At 35.1% G+C, this 17,180-nt stretch overlaps 1 protein-coding gene across 1 annotated transcript; it reads left to right on the forward strand.

The window, feature by feature from the left end:
• The first annotated feature begins 616 nt into the window (after positions 1-616).
• On the forward strand, positions 617-12,043 carry LOC112504135 (GDSL esterase/lipase At1g33811-like). Its single transcript, XM_025108089.1, has 8 exons — positions 617-970; positions 1,229-1,394; positions 1,497-1,673; positions 10,126-10,425; positions 10,555-10,679; positions 10,798-11,046; positions 11,263-11,521; positions 11,641-12,043. The coding sequence occupies exons 1-8, from the start codon at positions 617-619 to the stop codon at positions 11,856-11,858; spliced, it is 1,848 nt and encodes a 615-aa protein (XP_024963857.1). The 3' UTR covers positions 11,859-12,043.
• Positions 12,044-17,180: the final 5,137 nt, after the last annotated feature.

Raw genomic sequence — 17,180 nt, forward strand, 5'->3', positions numbered from 1 at the left:
TTCTAAAGTATAGTACAATACGAAGCCGATTAGTTGACTCTACCACCCACCAACTTTATAAAAGGATGTCTGCTCATGAATAGGTTTTTGTACTATTCGCTATAGCAAAGGACAAGTCTTTCTCTAAAGGCTTGACACGTGTTCTAACCCTACCACGTTGCATTAAATGTGCATTTAATGTGCATTTAATGCAGTGGGTATTAATAGATGTGTTTTATCTCCATGTAGATATACTCTTGACTAATACTTACTCTTGAACCCTAACTTACGTTCATAAGTAAAAGAACACACATCTAAGAACACAATACGCTCATCTTCAAGAGCAAGTTAGAATCCCTTTATTGTATTCTAAATAGTTCTTACCCAGAAAGAACTTACTTTCTTCTAAGTCTTGTACAATAAATCTTTTCTTTATTTGCTAAGAACTAGTGTGTAACTTCAGATTGTTTAGATAGGTTTTATTTAACTTATCTTTCTGCAAACATTCTTGTAAAATCTATTTTATTTAACTTATCTTTCTGCAAACATTCTTGCAAACATTCTTGTCACCACTGGAACTGAGGTAGCTCCTCTCGAGGTTCCTCAGTATACTGGTGCTCATCCTCTCGAGTGCACCATGGAGCCAACCAGCGATAATCCTTTAGATATCGATGATGACCCCTCAGGTATTCTATCTTCCTACCCCTTCACTTCTTCTAACCCCGAGCTTCTATTTGCTCACCCTCCTTCACTTTCAGGTCCATATCAGGCTCAAGCCATGGATCAAGAAGAAGAGGAGTACGACACGGTGATGGACGTCAAGCTTATTCTCCCAGTCATCGAGACTGTCCTTATAGAAATGGATGAAGTCCATAAGGACATGTCTCAAAAGGACAATGTCGCTGCGGACCTCTCAGCTGTCAAGGATGAAGTCCAAGAAGTCAAGAGCCAGCTCTCCTCTCTCCAAGAGGCCATTAGAGCTAATGTTGAAGTCATCGATGCTCTCTCAAGCAGGGCTAATGAAGCACAAGCTCTGTCTCTCAACCAGGCGGAGCTCCTCCAATAAGTCCTGGTCGATGTTCGCCAACCAGCACCAGTGACTCCTCCCTTCTTCACCGCTGATGACCGCGCTCAGCTTAATGAGACGGGAGAAGCGACGAACAACTTCGCCAGCGCTTTGGCACGGCTAGAGGAGATGATGGTTCTCTAGATCCACATCGTCGACCAACTTTCTGGCCTATGCTCTCAGGCCTTAGCCAGAGAGGGGGAGATAAGGTCCAACACTGCTGGACCATCTGCTAAACCAGCAACCAACAAAACTGAAGCTCCTAGAGCTGAAGTTGATGCTGAGGTTGCCTGTGATATCCCAACCTCCAGTGAAGCTGTTATAGCTGAGGACGTTGATGCCATCCCTCGTGATGATGACCTTCCCATCACCTCTACACCTGTTGCTGGTGATGTGGAAGATGAAGATGATGATGAAGATGACGAGGAATGAGATGAACCTGATCTCCCAGACTCCGGCAGCGATCTTGATGGCAATGATGACGATGATGATGAAGATGACTTGACCATTCAGTTTCAACGTCCAACAACTGCCACTAAAGGAGTTTCCCTCACGGATTCCGTATCCCAGGGGAAGCAAAGGGAAGAAGAGTTTGCTCCTGAGAAGAACCAGGACCCTAAGTCGAAAGGCAAAGGTGTCGCTAAGGAAATGAACCTGAAGGTATTGTTTCAAAACCCTCAACCTTTATATGATGACTCCACATCTCAAGTAGTCATCACTTCCTTATATCAACTTGAAATCACATCTACTACCTGCGGTCGGCTGGAATGGGTCCCTGAGAACCCTATCTCCAGCACTCCCACCGACCAACAGATAACTCAGCTCAGGGATTCACTCGACCAGACTAGAGTAAAAATCACTCTTCATACCTCTAGTTGTGGTAAGTTCGACTTCCTGACCGAAGCTGAGAGACTCAAGGCATTAAGAGCTGAGGAAGAGCTAGAACTTCAAAAGAGGCAGACTGAGGATAGCCTAAAGTTGGCCAAGTCTCTGGCTGAGAAAGTTCTTCCTAAGAGAAAGTCCAAAAAGAAGGTGAACGTTGTCCAAGCCCAAGCTAAGCTCCTATCTCTTGCAGAAGCTGAGCACGAGAAAAGCCTGAAGTTGGCTGAACGGGACCAGCGCTGGAACAAAGCAAGCATGAACAAAAGAGTATGTCCTCACCCAATTATGAGCGTCAGCATCAGCGGACGATCAAAAGACGGTGGAACGCTGCTCTCAATGCTCATCACCAGGGACAATCTCAATGTCGTGACCGAGTACCCCTCCTATCTTCGCGAGTATGGCCACAGCAAATGGCTGCAAATCAGACAAGCCATTCAGCGCTCCAAGTCCAGACATAAGCTGATTATCGAAGACATCATCAGCGATCTAATCAAGAAGGTGTCCAAGTATGTCGCAGTCCCTGAAAGGCCAACGCTGAAGAAAGGTGGAAGGAAGAAAAGACCTTCAAGTCCTAATGACGGACCATACCTGAGGAACGAACATGAAATAAAGTTCTCCTTAGATGAAGTCTTGAAGGATTCTGAGAGTCCAGACATCTCAATGTTGAATCTTACATTGCCAGCGAAGGGTCCTTATGCACCCAACACTGTGCACTTTAAACCTGAGTCAGGAGTTATATTCCTTGACTATGACGGTGAAGTAAGATTTCAGAGAATGTCTGAGTTACATCTATGCCCTATGGAACACCTAGTTTATCTCATGTTCTGGCTAGATGAGGACTTAAAAGGAAGAGTTATGGACCGAAAGATACGAAAGGAATTTCAATGTCAAAAGAAGCTTGGAGAAGATATACCTGGTTACATAAATCTGAACAACTTAAACTAGTTTATTTCCTTCGTAATATTGTCCATGCACTGTAAACTACTTACTATATCTACTTTCAGTGATTATTCTTATGTTATGTAAGTTTAGACAAGTACTGAAACTCTTGTAATATCTCCTTTGAATTTAATATAAGTGTTTTTGTGTATCACTGAAAAAATCCCTGAAAAGAATAATAGGGACACAAGTCTATGAGTTCTAGTGTTACTTTTACATTCACTAACAATCTATAAATCAGTGAATAAGCTTTCAGTTTAAGTTTCATTCTTGTAAATTTTTTTAGACTTAAACTTAAGAAAATTTTCTATGTAAAGACTGACTCACTGAAAAAGATCCCAAAATAGTTAAAAGGGACATATACTTTATGTGTAACTTTTCCTTACTATTATTTGATAAGACAACTTTCTTTATGTTGTCTTTTATCATCAAATAGGGGGAGATTGTTGATCCTCTCTCTCAGTGATTTGATGATAATCACTTTTACCTTATATGAAGTATTTATGTTTCTGTCTTTCAGTTCCAGCGATCATCACTTAGTCTATTCAGTGATCGCTGAAGAACTTATGATGTAAATCCATCAGCGATAGTGATACTTCAAGAAGACAAAACTCACACCAAAGAACCTTCAGTGAAAGTCGAAGACCGAAACTAAAGATTAGAGACTGGCGACTAAGTGATCTGAAGTGGTATTTAGTGATTACAATCTGGTCTACATAAGTGTGAAGACTGCACAAGCCTCAGCGAATGCTAACGAGACCTTCAGGTTATTCCAGCATTCAGCGATCAAAAGAAGCTTGTTGAGCACGATTGTTTTTGTCTTGTCCTTATACACACAAAGGACAAACCTATACCCTTTCTAAAGTATAGTACGGTACGGAGCCGATTAGTTGACTCTACTACCCACCAACTTTGTGAAAGGTTGTCTGCTCATGAATAGGCTTTTGTACTATTCACTGTAGCGAAGGACAAGTCTTTCTCTAAAGACTTGACACGTGTTCTAAGCCTACCACTTTGTGTTCTATCTCTATACAGAGATACTCTTGACTAATACTTACTCTTGAACCCTAACTTACGTTCATAAGTAAAAGAACACACATATAAAAACACAATACGCTCATCTTCAAGAGCAAGTTAGAATCCCTTTATTGTATTCTAAATAGTTCTTACTCAGAAAAAACTTACTTTCTTCTAAGTCTTTTTCAACAAATCTTTTCTTTATTTGCTAAGAACTATTATGTAACTATAGATTGTTTAGATAGGTTTTATTTACCTTTTCTTTCTGCAAACTATCTTGTAAAATCTGTATTGATCCTTCTTTATCAATATATATTTTAAATATAAAAAGTTTACTGTGTTTGTATTCATCCCCCCTTCTACAAATTGTTATACATATCTTGTAGACCCTTACGGGACCAACATACAAGTATTACCGGTCATGAGGCATGGAACCCGAGCACAGATTGTAGATTCTAGCTTATGGATGTCACCTCTTTTGTCAACAATTAAAAAGATATGGTTAACGCTCAATATGAGAGCACACAATGATCCGTGGTTTTCATAATTTTTATTAAAAGTCGGTGATTGAGATGAAGAAGCGATGGACGAAAGCTTTATTTGCATACCGGATGACATGACCATTCCCTATACTGATGAAGATAAGTCAAAAGATGCGTTGATTGACACAATCTTTCTATCTCTGCAAATCAATGGAACTGAATAGGATTATATCATATCAAGGGCGATATTATCAACTAAAAATGAGAATGTCGATGAGATTAATGATTAGTTAATCGACAAGTTTTCTATAGATGAAAAAATATACTACAGCTTCGATGAAGCAGAAGATGATAAGAATAACATTTATTCGATGGAGTTCTTAAACTCTTTAACTGTTAGTGGTTTGCCTCCTCATTACCTTCGTCTCAAGATTGGATGCCCAATAATACTATTACGAAATATCGATCCCTTGAATGGATTATGTAATGGCAGTAGATTGATATGCAGATGCTTTCAACATAACGTCATCGATGCAGAAATAGTTGTTGGTCAGCATGCTGGAAAGAGAGTATTTCTACTGAGAATTCCCTTATGTCTGTCGAAAGACAAAATGTTCCCATTTAAGTTGAAGAGAAAACAGTTTCCAATTCGGCTTAGCTTTTCTATGACCATCAATAAAGCTCAAGGTCAAACAATTCTGAATGTAGGTGTTTATCTACCAGAATCAGTATTCTCACACAGACAACTTTATGTGGCGTTGTCTAGAGGGATATCACGGGGCAATACGAAGGTGTTAGTGAAGCCTGTTAAAAAATTCAATCGTGCCGGAGTCTACACCTCAAACGTCGTCTATCAAGAAGTTTTACGTGATGAATAAGGTATAATCAACAATTATATTATTACATATTTKGTACCATATGTTTCTTTTAAAATCATTGCGTCGTTTTTCGTAGGAAATATTCACGGATGAGTGCATCACAAAAACTAAACAACAATTCAGATATACGAATGAACATTATTTACAAATGATTGTATTTCTTTGTTTAGTCAATAATTTCAAGTTTTGTAATAAACTCTGAGTATATGGGTTCAGAAACCAATACGTGTGCAGTTATTTTTTCATTTGATTTTGCTAATACACCGTATTAACCTTCAACTTTATATATTAGTGACTTGCAAAATAACCACACAAACTCATTATTCAAGGCCAAAGTAATGTTTCAGAATTCTGATTTATTCGCGCTGCATCGCACTAGTACACCACTAGTATATATGTATATATATATAGAAAGAGAGAGATAGAGAGCTTGGTTCAAACGTTAACCCAAACTATTGTGTTAACTTTGTTAACCATTTTCAACCAATCACAATACATCTTAGTATTAAGTTCATATCCATCTTAGGATTTAATGACAAGGGTATATATGTAATTTTCTTTTTTATGTAACTCCTATATCATTAATTGGGAGTTACAAAATCATAAAATCTCATGATTAATGTTAACTTATTATTAATCTTGTTATTTTTTATTACTTATTTTCTATCTCTAATGTTTATGAATTTGTGATTGGTGGAGGAGACCCGGTAGTAAAGTTTTCGGTATCGTTCAAATTGACATACGAAAGATGATGAATATGTGTGACCATATGAACACAAATTCACATATGAGAACATTCGTATAACCATATAAACACAACTCGACATATATGAATTATTGTGTCAATTACGAACACAAATTGACATATACGAACACTCGTGTGAATTACGAAAACATATTGACCTATGTGTACAGTTGGTATTAATATGAACACATATTGACCCAAATGAATATACGAAAGATGATGAACATGTGTGATCATATGAACACAAATTCACATATATGAACATTCGTACAACCATATGAATACAACTCGACATATATGAACCTTGTGTCAATTACAAACACAAATTGACATATATGAACTCTTATGTCAATTACAGACACAAATTGACATATATGTACAGTTAGTATAAATATGAACACATATTGATACAAACGAACATACGAAATATGATGAAAATGTGTGAGCATATGAACATTAAATATATGAACATTCGTACAATCATATGAACACAACTCGACATATGTGAACCCTTGTGTCAAATACAAACACAGATTGCCATATATGCACACTTGTGTAGTTTATGCCTTTTTTCCATATACACCATTATTCGCACATGAACAATTTCCATAAATATCGAATACTTGTTCACATATGAACAATTAACAAAAAAAAAAACTGTAGAAGAATCTGGTGTCGGGGATCATACTGTTGGTTTTGATTTGGTGACGAGAATAATTCCCGCATAGTTACATTGTTATAAATGGGCAGTTAGAAACATCCCATTGTCATTAATGGGCGGTTACAAAATATCTCATTGTCATTAATGGACAACTAAAATCTTTTTCCAAAATACCCTCGTAAATATTGTTCACTTATGTTCCCTTGTCTATGTGTGCAATTAATTACACTTTATGTCATTAATGATCTTAGTCACAAATTTCAAAGATCGTTGGCCAAGATTGGTTAACAAAATTTAACACAATAAACTTGGTTAACATTTGGCATTGCTTGTTGTTTTTTCTAGTTTAACTAAGTTTATGATATAAAAAAGCCGGGATTGGGAAAGAGTACATGGACGAAAGTAAGTTAGTCGGTCGAAAGATTTCTGTGAAGTTTCATATACAGTCGTGAAACACGCAACACCCATGTTATGAAGTTCGTCTGAGCTCCAAAATGATTCTAGAAATAAATGTATAAATTAATCGAAGCTTTGTTTTGCATCTCCATTGTGTTGAGTTGACTATAGTTTCGAACTAAATACGAGTGTAAACAATAGGCTAAAGGCATGAGTTTTAGGTTTGTTTTCTTTTGTCTTTATTATTAAATGAGGGGTGGGTAGGTAACTCCGTCAATATCAACAGATAACGTTATCCACTCCAAGCTTATCTTAATAGAATCATTAAATCGTCCCTCTCTTTTCTTGTTTGTTGCTACTGTTAGTACAAAATATATGGCTTCTTTGTATTTCTAAATTGTCATACTACGGTATTTTCCATCCTAGGTGGTATAATTAAAAAAGAAGAAATAAATTTATAAAACATCCTAACAAAACGATGTAAAAAAGATATATGACATGTTTGCAAGGTTTTAACATTAAACCGTGTAAAAAGATGTTAACTTTCATTATTTTGCCTATCACTACTTTTACATGCATGATTTTTACCACATATTTTAAACGGTTTTTACCATAATAATGCATGATCCTAAAACCGTATAATTAATAATCTCCTATTTTTTACCCGGATTTCATACTTTTTTACGCCGTAGGCTTTTATATGGTTCTAAAACAATATCAAATTTCTTTGTTGTAATGTAAAAAAAAAAAAAAAAAATTGTACCATAGCTAGTGTTTGATATCTATAATAGATTCGAATAACCTAACAATGTGTAAAATATACTGATGATTTTTTACTCGTCCAATTCACCGAATTTTGTTATAAATCTTGAAAAATATACGCATATATTCACCATAATGTTAACATGACAATTCGTTTTACAAAATATACTAATGATTAATTATTGACTCGTCCAATTTGCTACGACATTTATCGTATAAGGGTGTTTACAAAAATCTTAGGACCGTTCAGTTTGAATTTTTTTCTAAACCGTAGTTACGGTTTTGTTTATGATTCGAGGTAAAACCGTCCAAACCGGATCGCAAACACCTCTAATTTATCGTGATCTCAATTACCAAATTTTGTTGTTAAATCTTAAAAAAATACAATTAAATTAATTACATATCTTCAAAATAATGGAAGAAAATAATATTGCAAATCGGTGCCCAATTCGTCTACATATTTTAGGATGCCCAGAATTTGATCAAATATTAACGTAAGATCTATTTATTCATTAAAAAAATAACATACAGTAATAACAGTTTATATTTATAATTATGTAAACTATTTTACGTATTTAAATGCTTTAACTGTTTCAATTATTTTCCATTTTGGATCATCTTCCAAAAAAATTGCAAAGATCTGCGATTTTTATTTCGATTTTAATTTAAAAGTTATTTTACAATATTTATGAGCTACTTTGTCAAAAAAATATATATATATATATATATATATAAATATATATATATATATATATATATATATGGGAACGTTCAAATAAAAACCACCCAATTTGTAAAAACCGTGAAAACCACATTCAACCATTCATAAATTTTCATTTTGTCATTTTTTGTAATTATGAGAGGTTGATTAACCATTTTTATTGTGGAGGGTGTTAATCATGGATATTATCATATTCATTATTTTAATTTTAGATAAAAATATGAAACAGTTTCATTAAAATTTTCTTAAGTAGTATATGAAACAATTTCATAACCACATATGAAATAACTTCATCAAAAAAATATTATATGAAATAATTTCATAAGATTAACAATTTCATGAAAAAATTTCATAAGATTAACGACGGATGAGAGTAGTTTTTACGGTTTTTACAAATTGGAGTGGTTTTCATTTGATCGCTCCTTTATATATATATATATATATATATATATATATGTAGGGGCCTATTCAAGAGAGAACTGATTAGTTTATGTTAACTGTGAGATCCAATCTCAACCACAAATCAACGGATAAATTAAAAAATTAATAATTATGATAGTTTGAGTTAAAATCATAATTAGAGAGCATTTTAGGTATTTTTAAAGAACTCTTTTCTCCTCTCTCCTCTCTCATCTCTCATCTCTCCGACCTCCGATCTCCGGCCTCCGTGAACAAAAATCTGGCAGGTACCACGTAATCACAAAAATACATAATGTGATACCCATTGTGATATATTATGATACTCATTGTGATATATTGTGATACCATTTGAGTACCACTGTATATCACAATGGATATCACATTGTGTATCTTTGTGATTACTTGGTATCTGCCGGATTTTTGTTCACCGGACACCGGAGATTGAAGGTCGGAGAGATGAGAGAGGAGAGAGAAGAGAGGATAGAGGAGTTTTTTTAAAATACCTAAAATGTTTTCTAATTATAATTTTAACTCAAACTACTATAATTATTAATTTTCTAATTTATCCGTTGATTTGTGGTTGAGAGTGGATCTCACAGTTAACACAAACTAATCATTTCTTATTTGATTAAGCCCATATATATATATATATATATATATATTATAGAGGGGGTTTTTATTTGAGAACCCCATATAATTATGATAACATTGAAAACCAGTGTTGTTTAAATGATTTTTTACATTTACGTCTTAAATTAGTGTTTTGGTTAACATAAAATGTATCACAATTTATATTGTCAAACAAATATATGTTAATTTATTCAATTATAAATTTAGATTGAAAAAAATCATCTATGCAATATTTTACGAAAATACTTCTTATAGTTATCAAATGATTTAAGCATATACTTACACCCAAATCATCAAACACGACGGTATGGGGATAAAGGTTTGAAGCCATGCATAGTCACGAGAGATGGCTACTCTTTCACGCAGCTGCACCCAATATCAATTAATTGGATCATGAACCCCAACTCAAAAGTGGCTGCATTGCTTCCATAACCATAAACCGATCCACATCCATCTCACGGACCCTCCATTCCTTAACACAAGCAACCACCGCTACATAAATGCAATTTTCTATGCATTTACTCCTCCCAATCGGCATATTGATCAGCCACCCACGTTAAGAACTTCATACCAAGTCTCATCGATCAGATCACTATGGGGTGGACAATGAGGGAGTTTGGGTTGTGGGTAGTAGCTGCTTGTTTTTTGTGGTCAGTCGCAAAGGGCTGGTCACAATTGGAGCCACAAGTTCCCTGTTTCTTTATCTTTGGCGACTCTTTGGTTGATAATGGTAACAACAATGGACTTCTTACTCTTGCTAGAGCCAACTATAGACCATATGGCATCGATTTCCCTCAAGGTTCAAGCGGCCGGTTTACTAATGGCCGCACCTTCGTTGATGCATTGAGTAAGTCTGTCACCAATTAGGTTACTTTGTATGTAAAATGAATTGGTGAAATGTTTGTCCATGTGTCCAATGGTATATATCAATAAAGTTCTACACAAACTCAAGGTTAATGTTATCCTATTGTTGCAGCTCAACTTCTAGGATTTCGAAACAACATCCCACCATATGCTAGAACTCGTGGCCGTGCAATACTTGGTGGACTGAATTTCGCATCTGGGGCTGCTGGTATCCGTGATGAAACGGGCAATAATCTTGTAAACTACATTCTCTATTCCCTTCTATTCGATTTCCATTTCCTTTTTGTTAGAAAATGCTATAAGCTTCAATAAGTTTTTAACTAGGGTTTGAAATAACGTGCAAATATATACATAGGGGGATCATATTTCAATGAACCAGCAAGTAAAAAACTTTGAGAGTATAGTGCAGCAGATGAGACGTTATTTTAGAGAAGACATGAATGCTGTGGGGGATCACCTTGGCAAATGTATTTTCTACTCTGGGATGGGAAGCAACGACTATCTCAATAACTACTTCATGCATGATTTCTATAATACCGGAACCCAGTTCACTGCACAAGCTTATGCAAATGCACTCATTCATGACTATTCTAGTCAGCTAACTGTGAGTATTCATTGCCCTTTCTTTACAATTGTACCATTCAGATTGTCCCAATTGAATCGGCATTGTGTCAAAGTGTATTTCTCTACTCAAATATACCTTTTATGGATGGATCGTCAAGTCACAAGGTTTACCATGTTTTCTGTTGATTCATTTTCATAAATAGATTGTGGTTATTGTTAAATTTTGGATTACTTTTGTGGTTCGACTATTTCTCAGGCGTTGTACAATTTGGGTGCACGGAAAGTGGTAGTAACTGCGGTGGGGCAAGTTGGGTGCATACCATATGAGCTAGCCCGGTATAATGGTAGCAACAGCAGGTGTAATGAGGAGATAAACAATGCTATCATCTTATTTAATTCGGGCCTACGGAAACTTGTAGATCGCTTCAACAAGGGTGAGCTACAAGGAGCAAAATTCATATACCTGGATTCGTACTATGCCATTAAAGATCTTACGCTCAATGCTCAATCTTATGGTACTGCAAACATACAAACATACCATATATTCTTTCCTCCCAGTGATTATTAGAATGTGATACATGAGAATTGGCTTGAAAAATACGTCTTACTTGTTTTGAAATTGTATGTAACTTAGGGTTTGAAGTGATGGATAAAGGATGTTGTGGAGTTGGAAGAAACAATGGGCAAGTGACATGCCTTCCTCTTCAACAAGCTTGTCGGGATCGGTCAAAGTACATATTCTGGGATGCCTTTCATCCTACCGAAGCAGCAAATATCGTGACTGCAAAATCATCATACTCATCAAGTTCATATACATATCCCATGAATATTCAACAACTAGCATCACTATGATGCTCATGTAAAAAGGGGGATTATAATCATGAATGTCAATGTGTTATTTCAATGTTATTTGTATTTGAAGGACTATGATGTCCAGTTGGAAGATGTTCTTCCCATTTGAAGGATGGAATTGTCAAGTGTGATGATATATAAATTGCAAAATGCAATGATGTTTGTCTTGGTTTCTAAAATTTAGTGTAATAAAGAATGTTTTTTCCTTTTTGTGTTATGACATGGGAGTATACGATGTTCCAACACAACCTGTGTCTTGTAACATGTACATGATAAAACAAAATAACAGAACAATCAAAGTGGCACAGGTAATGTAGTTCACTGCAAGGTCGTGTGCCCGTGCCTAGGTAGAGAACTAATTCACTATATTTTAAGCAAGATACGATATAGACATATAGTGATCACTCATCTTTATAGTGTTCCCTTTTATAAGATAGCTAGGATGCAAACACTTAGATTGGTTGATTTGGTTCCTACAAGATCCGTTCATAGGATGCTAACAGACCTCCTGTTAAACATGATGTTGCAACATACAGTTGTAACACTGGAACTAGTAAAGTACTTTTCAAAATTGTCATATGAAAAGGATAATAGAATGATTTACATTTTTATCCTATTAGTTGCCTACCTTCGTGAACAGAAATTGTTATGTTGTCTAATTTCGTCCTAACATCTTATTATATTGCTTTTAGATATGACAAACGATTCTTATTCCTATAAAATTTGAAGTCTTTGATATAAATTTAAACCTCGTTAACTACTCTAGAACATTCAAGGATGGTCATGTGTGATAAAAGATTCCTTTAGTTGTAGTGAATAATATACTTATACTTTGTATGAGTTTGATCTCTCCAATTTAATTACCTAGTTGATCCCCTTTCTCAATGATTTGATGATGATCTCTTTTATCTAGCAAAGTGTACTATCTCTGTATTCAGTTTCAGCCATCATTACTGAGTCTCTTCAGTGATCGCTGAATAGTTCCTCCAAAGACCAGAAGGAGTATCCTTCAAGAAGACAAAACTTACACCACAGATCCTTCAGCGATATCGAAGATAGAAACTAAAGATAGAAACAAGCAAGTTCGTGATCTGAAACGGTTTTTCAATGATCACAAGCTCGTCTACACAAGTGTGAAATCTACTCAAGATTCAGTGAACACTAATGAGACCTTCAATGTCATTCCGGTGGCAACGATCAAATGAATCTTGTAGAACAAGATTATTTTTTGTCTTGTCCTTCTACACACAACGTACAAACTCAAACCTTTCAAAGTAAAGTATTGTATAGAGTCACTCTATTATCTCCAAGCATGCTTACCTACTTTATGAAAGATGAATGTTCATATACAGCCAAAGACTGTATATTGCAACAAAGGATAAACTCACCTCTTGAAGATTGTCATGTATTTTGTACCTTCTGAATTGCATTTAAAGCAATGAGTATAATAGCTGAGTAGGTCTCTCTTCTTAGTTAGACCTATGAGTCTCAAATCCAAGCATCCTTGCCTTGAAGATCTTACCCAAGAAGATACTGCTACCTCTATATCTCTATCTAAGATAAAGACTTCCACTATAACAAGTGAAGACCACAATACTTCTTAACGTATTTCTTGTAGCAAATCTTATCTCCTTGCTATTTGTAATTTGTGTTTCTTTGGTTTTTTTTAAGTTTTGTATCGTATATTTTCCGCAAACAATTTGTAAAAATCTGTATTGATATTCTTTATCAATATAAGTTCTCTAAAAGTGAAAGATGTTGTGTTTGTATTCACCCCTTACAAACTATTACTTATAAACTCTTGTAGATTCGGGTGAAACCAATAAGTGGTATCAGAGCAGTGTTTGTTTTTGTGTTGTATTGTTGTTTTATTGATGTTGTATTATCTCTTCTTTCTAGATAATTTATTTACCTTTCAAAATGGCTTTGCAAAACACGAGCACAATTTTTCACGATAATGACTCTCTTGCCAAACCTCCCCGGTTTATCAGAGACAACTTTCGTCTCTGGAAGAACCGGATGTCTCTCTTCTTGGAAGATGTGGATTCTGAGATTTCATACTACATTGAGAATGGACCTTATGTTCCATTCACAATCTCTCCAGCAAATCCTGCTACTGCTACAACTGCCGCGATTTCTGAACGGCAGATTCAGAAGCTCCTTCATATGTGGAGTAAAGAAAATGGCTTTGGATACTCGTGTGAGATCTAATAGTCATGGCTCTTTCTGACGAGGTTTATCACTCAGTGATGAAGCTTAAAACCTCTATAACCATGTAGTACACTCTTTTTATTCAATATGAAGGTACTAATAAAGTAGAAAATCCGAGAAAGATAAATCTAGTAAGACAATATGAAAGTTTTCTTTGTGGAAAATCTGAATCTTTGTCTGAAGTACATCAACGGTTTAATTGTCTTCTTATTGATTTGAGGACAGTTGGAAGAGAATATTCCAACTCAGAGACGCTAACAAAGTTCCTTGAATGTTTGCTAGAATCATGGGATAATATTACCATGTGATTCAAGATGTCTAAAGACAGGTCATCCCTTTCCCTCAGTTCTCTTTATGGGATATTGCTTCATCATGAGCAATCTCATCAGCTAAAGAAGAATCGTTTAAAAGATTCCACAAAAATGAAAAACTCTATGTTAACTTTGATCTCTGAAAGCCTTCAGCAAATCCTTCTATTTATATTAAAAATCTTTTTAAACCTTAAGAACAATCTGTTCTGTAAATGATTTCTCAAATCATCTAATCCTCTTTAAATCCTTAAAACAGGATATCATTCTCAAAACTGTTTTTAAAAGAACAGTTTTTGCTTTTTTCTTTTCAAAACAGTTTAATCCAAAATCATAAATGCTTGGTTAAAACTGTTTAGAAAACAGTATTTACCAAATTTGTTCTAAAATCCACAATCATCAAAACCCAACAGTTTATAATCAACAATAATTTTAAAACTCACCTTAACAACACAAATTCTGCAAGTTTAATATATAGCAATTCACAGAATCTTCAAGAACTTTTAAAACGGTAATTTTATTCAAGAATGCTCTCCAACATCTCAAACACTTTTCTCTCTCACAGGTTTTGTTTCTAAAAGTGATAAAATAAAGATCTCATCTTTTCTTTCTTTAAATACTCTCACCAACGCAATGGAGATTACTTTAATTATGATAATAGTTTTAGGCGGTGGAAAATAATATTTAAAAGTCATCCTTGCTTCATTATGAAGATATTGCATTTTCATACAATAAAATATTCAAATTTTCATGTATGCATCGCACCTCATTCATGCACATATAGATCATGTATGCATCATATCACCTTTTCACATATATGCATACCATTCATGCAATAATTAATTACTATGTCTGTCATCACGTAGTTTCAAATAATAATCACGTATAGGTTACCTCAACCCAAGTTGTTTGAAACCCGGTTATAACATTATCTCCCGCTCAAAAGAATTCCTTCCTGAAATTCATTTATTCAAATAACCGCGGGTATCGGGTTCTCATATCAGATTCCAGTTCCCATGTTGCTTTTGAACCCTTATGAAAATGCCACTGCACCTTTACCAAGCTGATTTCTTTATTTCGCAATACCCTGTTTTTTCTGTCAGTTACGGCCTCCGGTGTTTCAACAAAATTCAACTTATTGTCCAGTTTAATCTCAAAAAGTGGTATTGCTAGACTTGGGTCTACCAAACATTTGCATAGATTTGATACATGAAAGGTACTGTGAATATAACTGAGTTCTTTTGGTAATTCCAACTGATAAGCTACCGGTCCAACCCTTTTGCAGATTATGAATGGTTCAATATACCTCGGACTAAGTTTTCCTTTTTTTCCCAAATCTCATAACACCCTTCCATGGAGAGACTTTTAACATCACAAAGTCTTCCACGTTGAATTCAATTGGTTTTCTTCGTTTGTCGGCATAACTTTTCTGTCGATCTTGGGCAGTCTTGATTCTTGCCCGAATCTGTTCAATCTTTTCAGATGTTACTTGCACAATCTCGGGACCTGTCAATTTTTTTTCACCCATCTCATTCCAACACAACGACGTTCAACATTTTCTTCCATATAAGACTTCATAAGGTGCCGCTTGGATGCTGGAGTGATAACTGTTATTGTAGCCAAATTCTATCAATGACAAGTGTTCCTCCCATGATCCCCCGAAGTCAATGACACAAGTTCTCAACATATCTTCGAGAATTTGGATGGTTCTTTCACTCTGCCCATCTGTTTGTGGATGATAAGCCGTACTTAATCTGATCTGCGATCCCAAGGCTCTTTGCAAACTTTCCCAGAATTTTGAAATAAAACGACTGTCTCTATCAGATATGATGGATAATGGAACTCCATGTCTGGTCACAATTTCTTTGATGTATATTTGAGTCAATCTTTCTAATGAATAAATTTCTTTCATCGGTAGAAAATATGCAGATTTTGATAGACGATCCACTACTACCCAAATTGCATCATAACCTTTCGGAGTTCGGGATACCTTCATGATAAAATCCATCGTAATGTGATCCCATTTTCAGACGGGTATTTCCAATGATTGTAGATTTTCATAGGGTCTCTAATGCTAAATTTTAACTTGCAGACAAGTTAAGCATCATCCACATATTTTGCTATGTCTTTCTTGAGACCTGGCCACCAATAAAACACCTTCAAATCTTTATACATTTTGTTGGTACCTGGATGAATTGAATAACGGGACTTGTGGCTTTCATTCAGGATGGTTTCTTGCGTATTTCCGTAAACTGGTACCCATATTCGACCTTGGAAATATAAGATTCCTTCAGTATTCGGTTCTAAGATGGAAATTATTTTACCCACTTTTTCTGTTTTCACATGTTCTTCCTTAACGGCCTCTTTTTGATGGCTCAAAATCTCTTGATGAATATTAAGAGTTAGATTTATTCTCATTGCTACTGACTTGATTGTTCCACTTCTTTCTTTTCTGCTTAATAAATCGGCCACCACCTTTGCTTTTCCCGGATGGTAGAGTATTTCACAGTCATAGTCATTAACAAGTACGATCCATCGAGGTTATAAACACGTAAGATATAGGTTACCTCAACCCAGGTTGTCTAAAACCAGGTTATAACAAATAAACAACTTGTACATTGTGCAAAATATTTTGTAATTAAGAGATTTTTGAATTCTTGCATAAAATGATGGTACTCTATACTTTAAGACTTGTACTTAAGATATAAGTCTAAATGCTTATTAATGTAGTATATATATATATATATATATATATATATATATATAGGGGAGCGATCAAATGCAAACCACTCAATTTGTACAA

This window comes from Cynara cardunculus, unplaced genomic scaffold (genome assembly GCF_001531365.2).
Source record: "Cynara cardunculus var. scolymus isolate 2C unplaced genomic scaffold, CcrdV1 Un_Scaffold_4752, whole genome shotgun sequence".
NCBI classification, from domain to species: Eukaryota; Viridiplantae; Streptophyta; class Magnoliopsida; order Asterales; family Asteraceae; genus Cynara; species Cynara cardunculus.

What these genes read in the sequence shown, in the direction of transcription:
- LOC112504135 (XM_025108089.1), top strand. Translation starts at nt 617, where the DNA reads ATGGAGCCAACCAGCGATAATCCTTTAGATATCGATGATGACCCCTCA. An exon ending in GGACGTTGATGCCATCCCTC is followed by an intron (nt 1,395 to 1,496) that starts GTGATGATGACC and finishes CTGATCTCCCAG; the next exon opens with ACTCCGGCAGCGATCTTGAT. An exon ending in ACTATTCTAGTCAGCTAACT is followed by an intron (nt 11,047 to 11,262) that starts GTGAGTATTCAT and finishes ACTATTTCTCAG; the next exon opens with GCGTTGTACAATTTGGGTGC.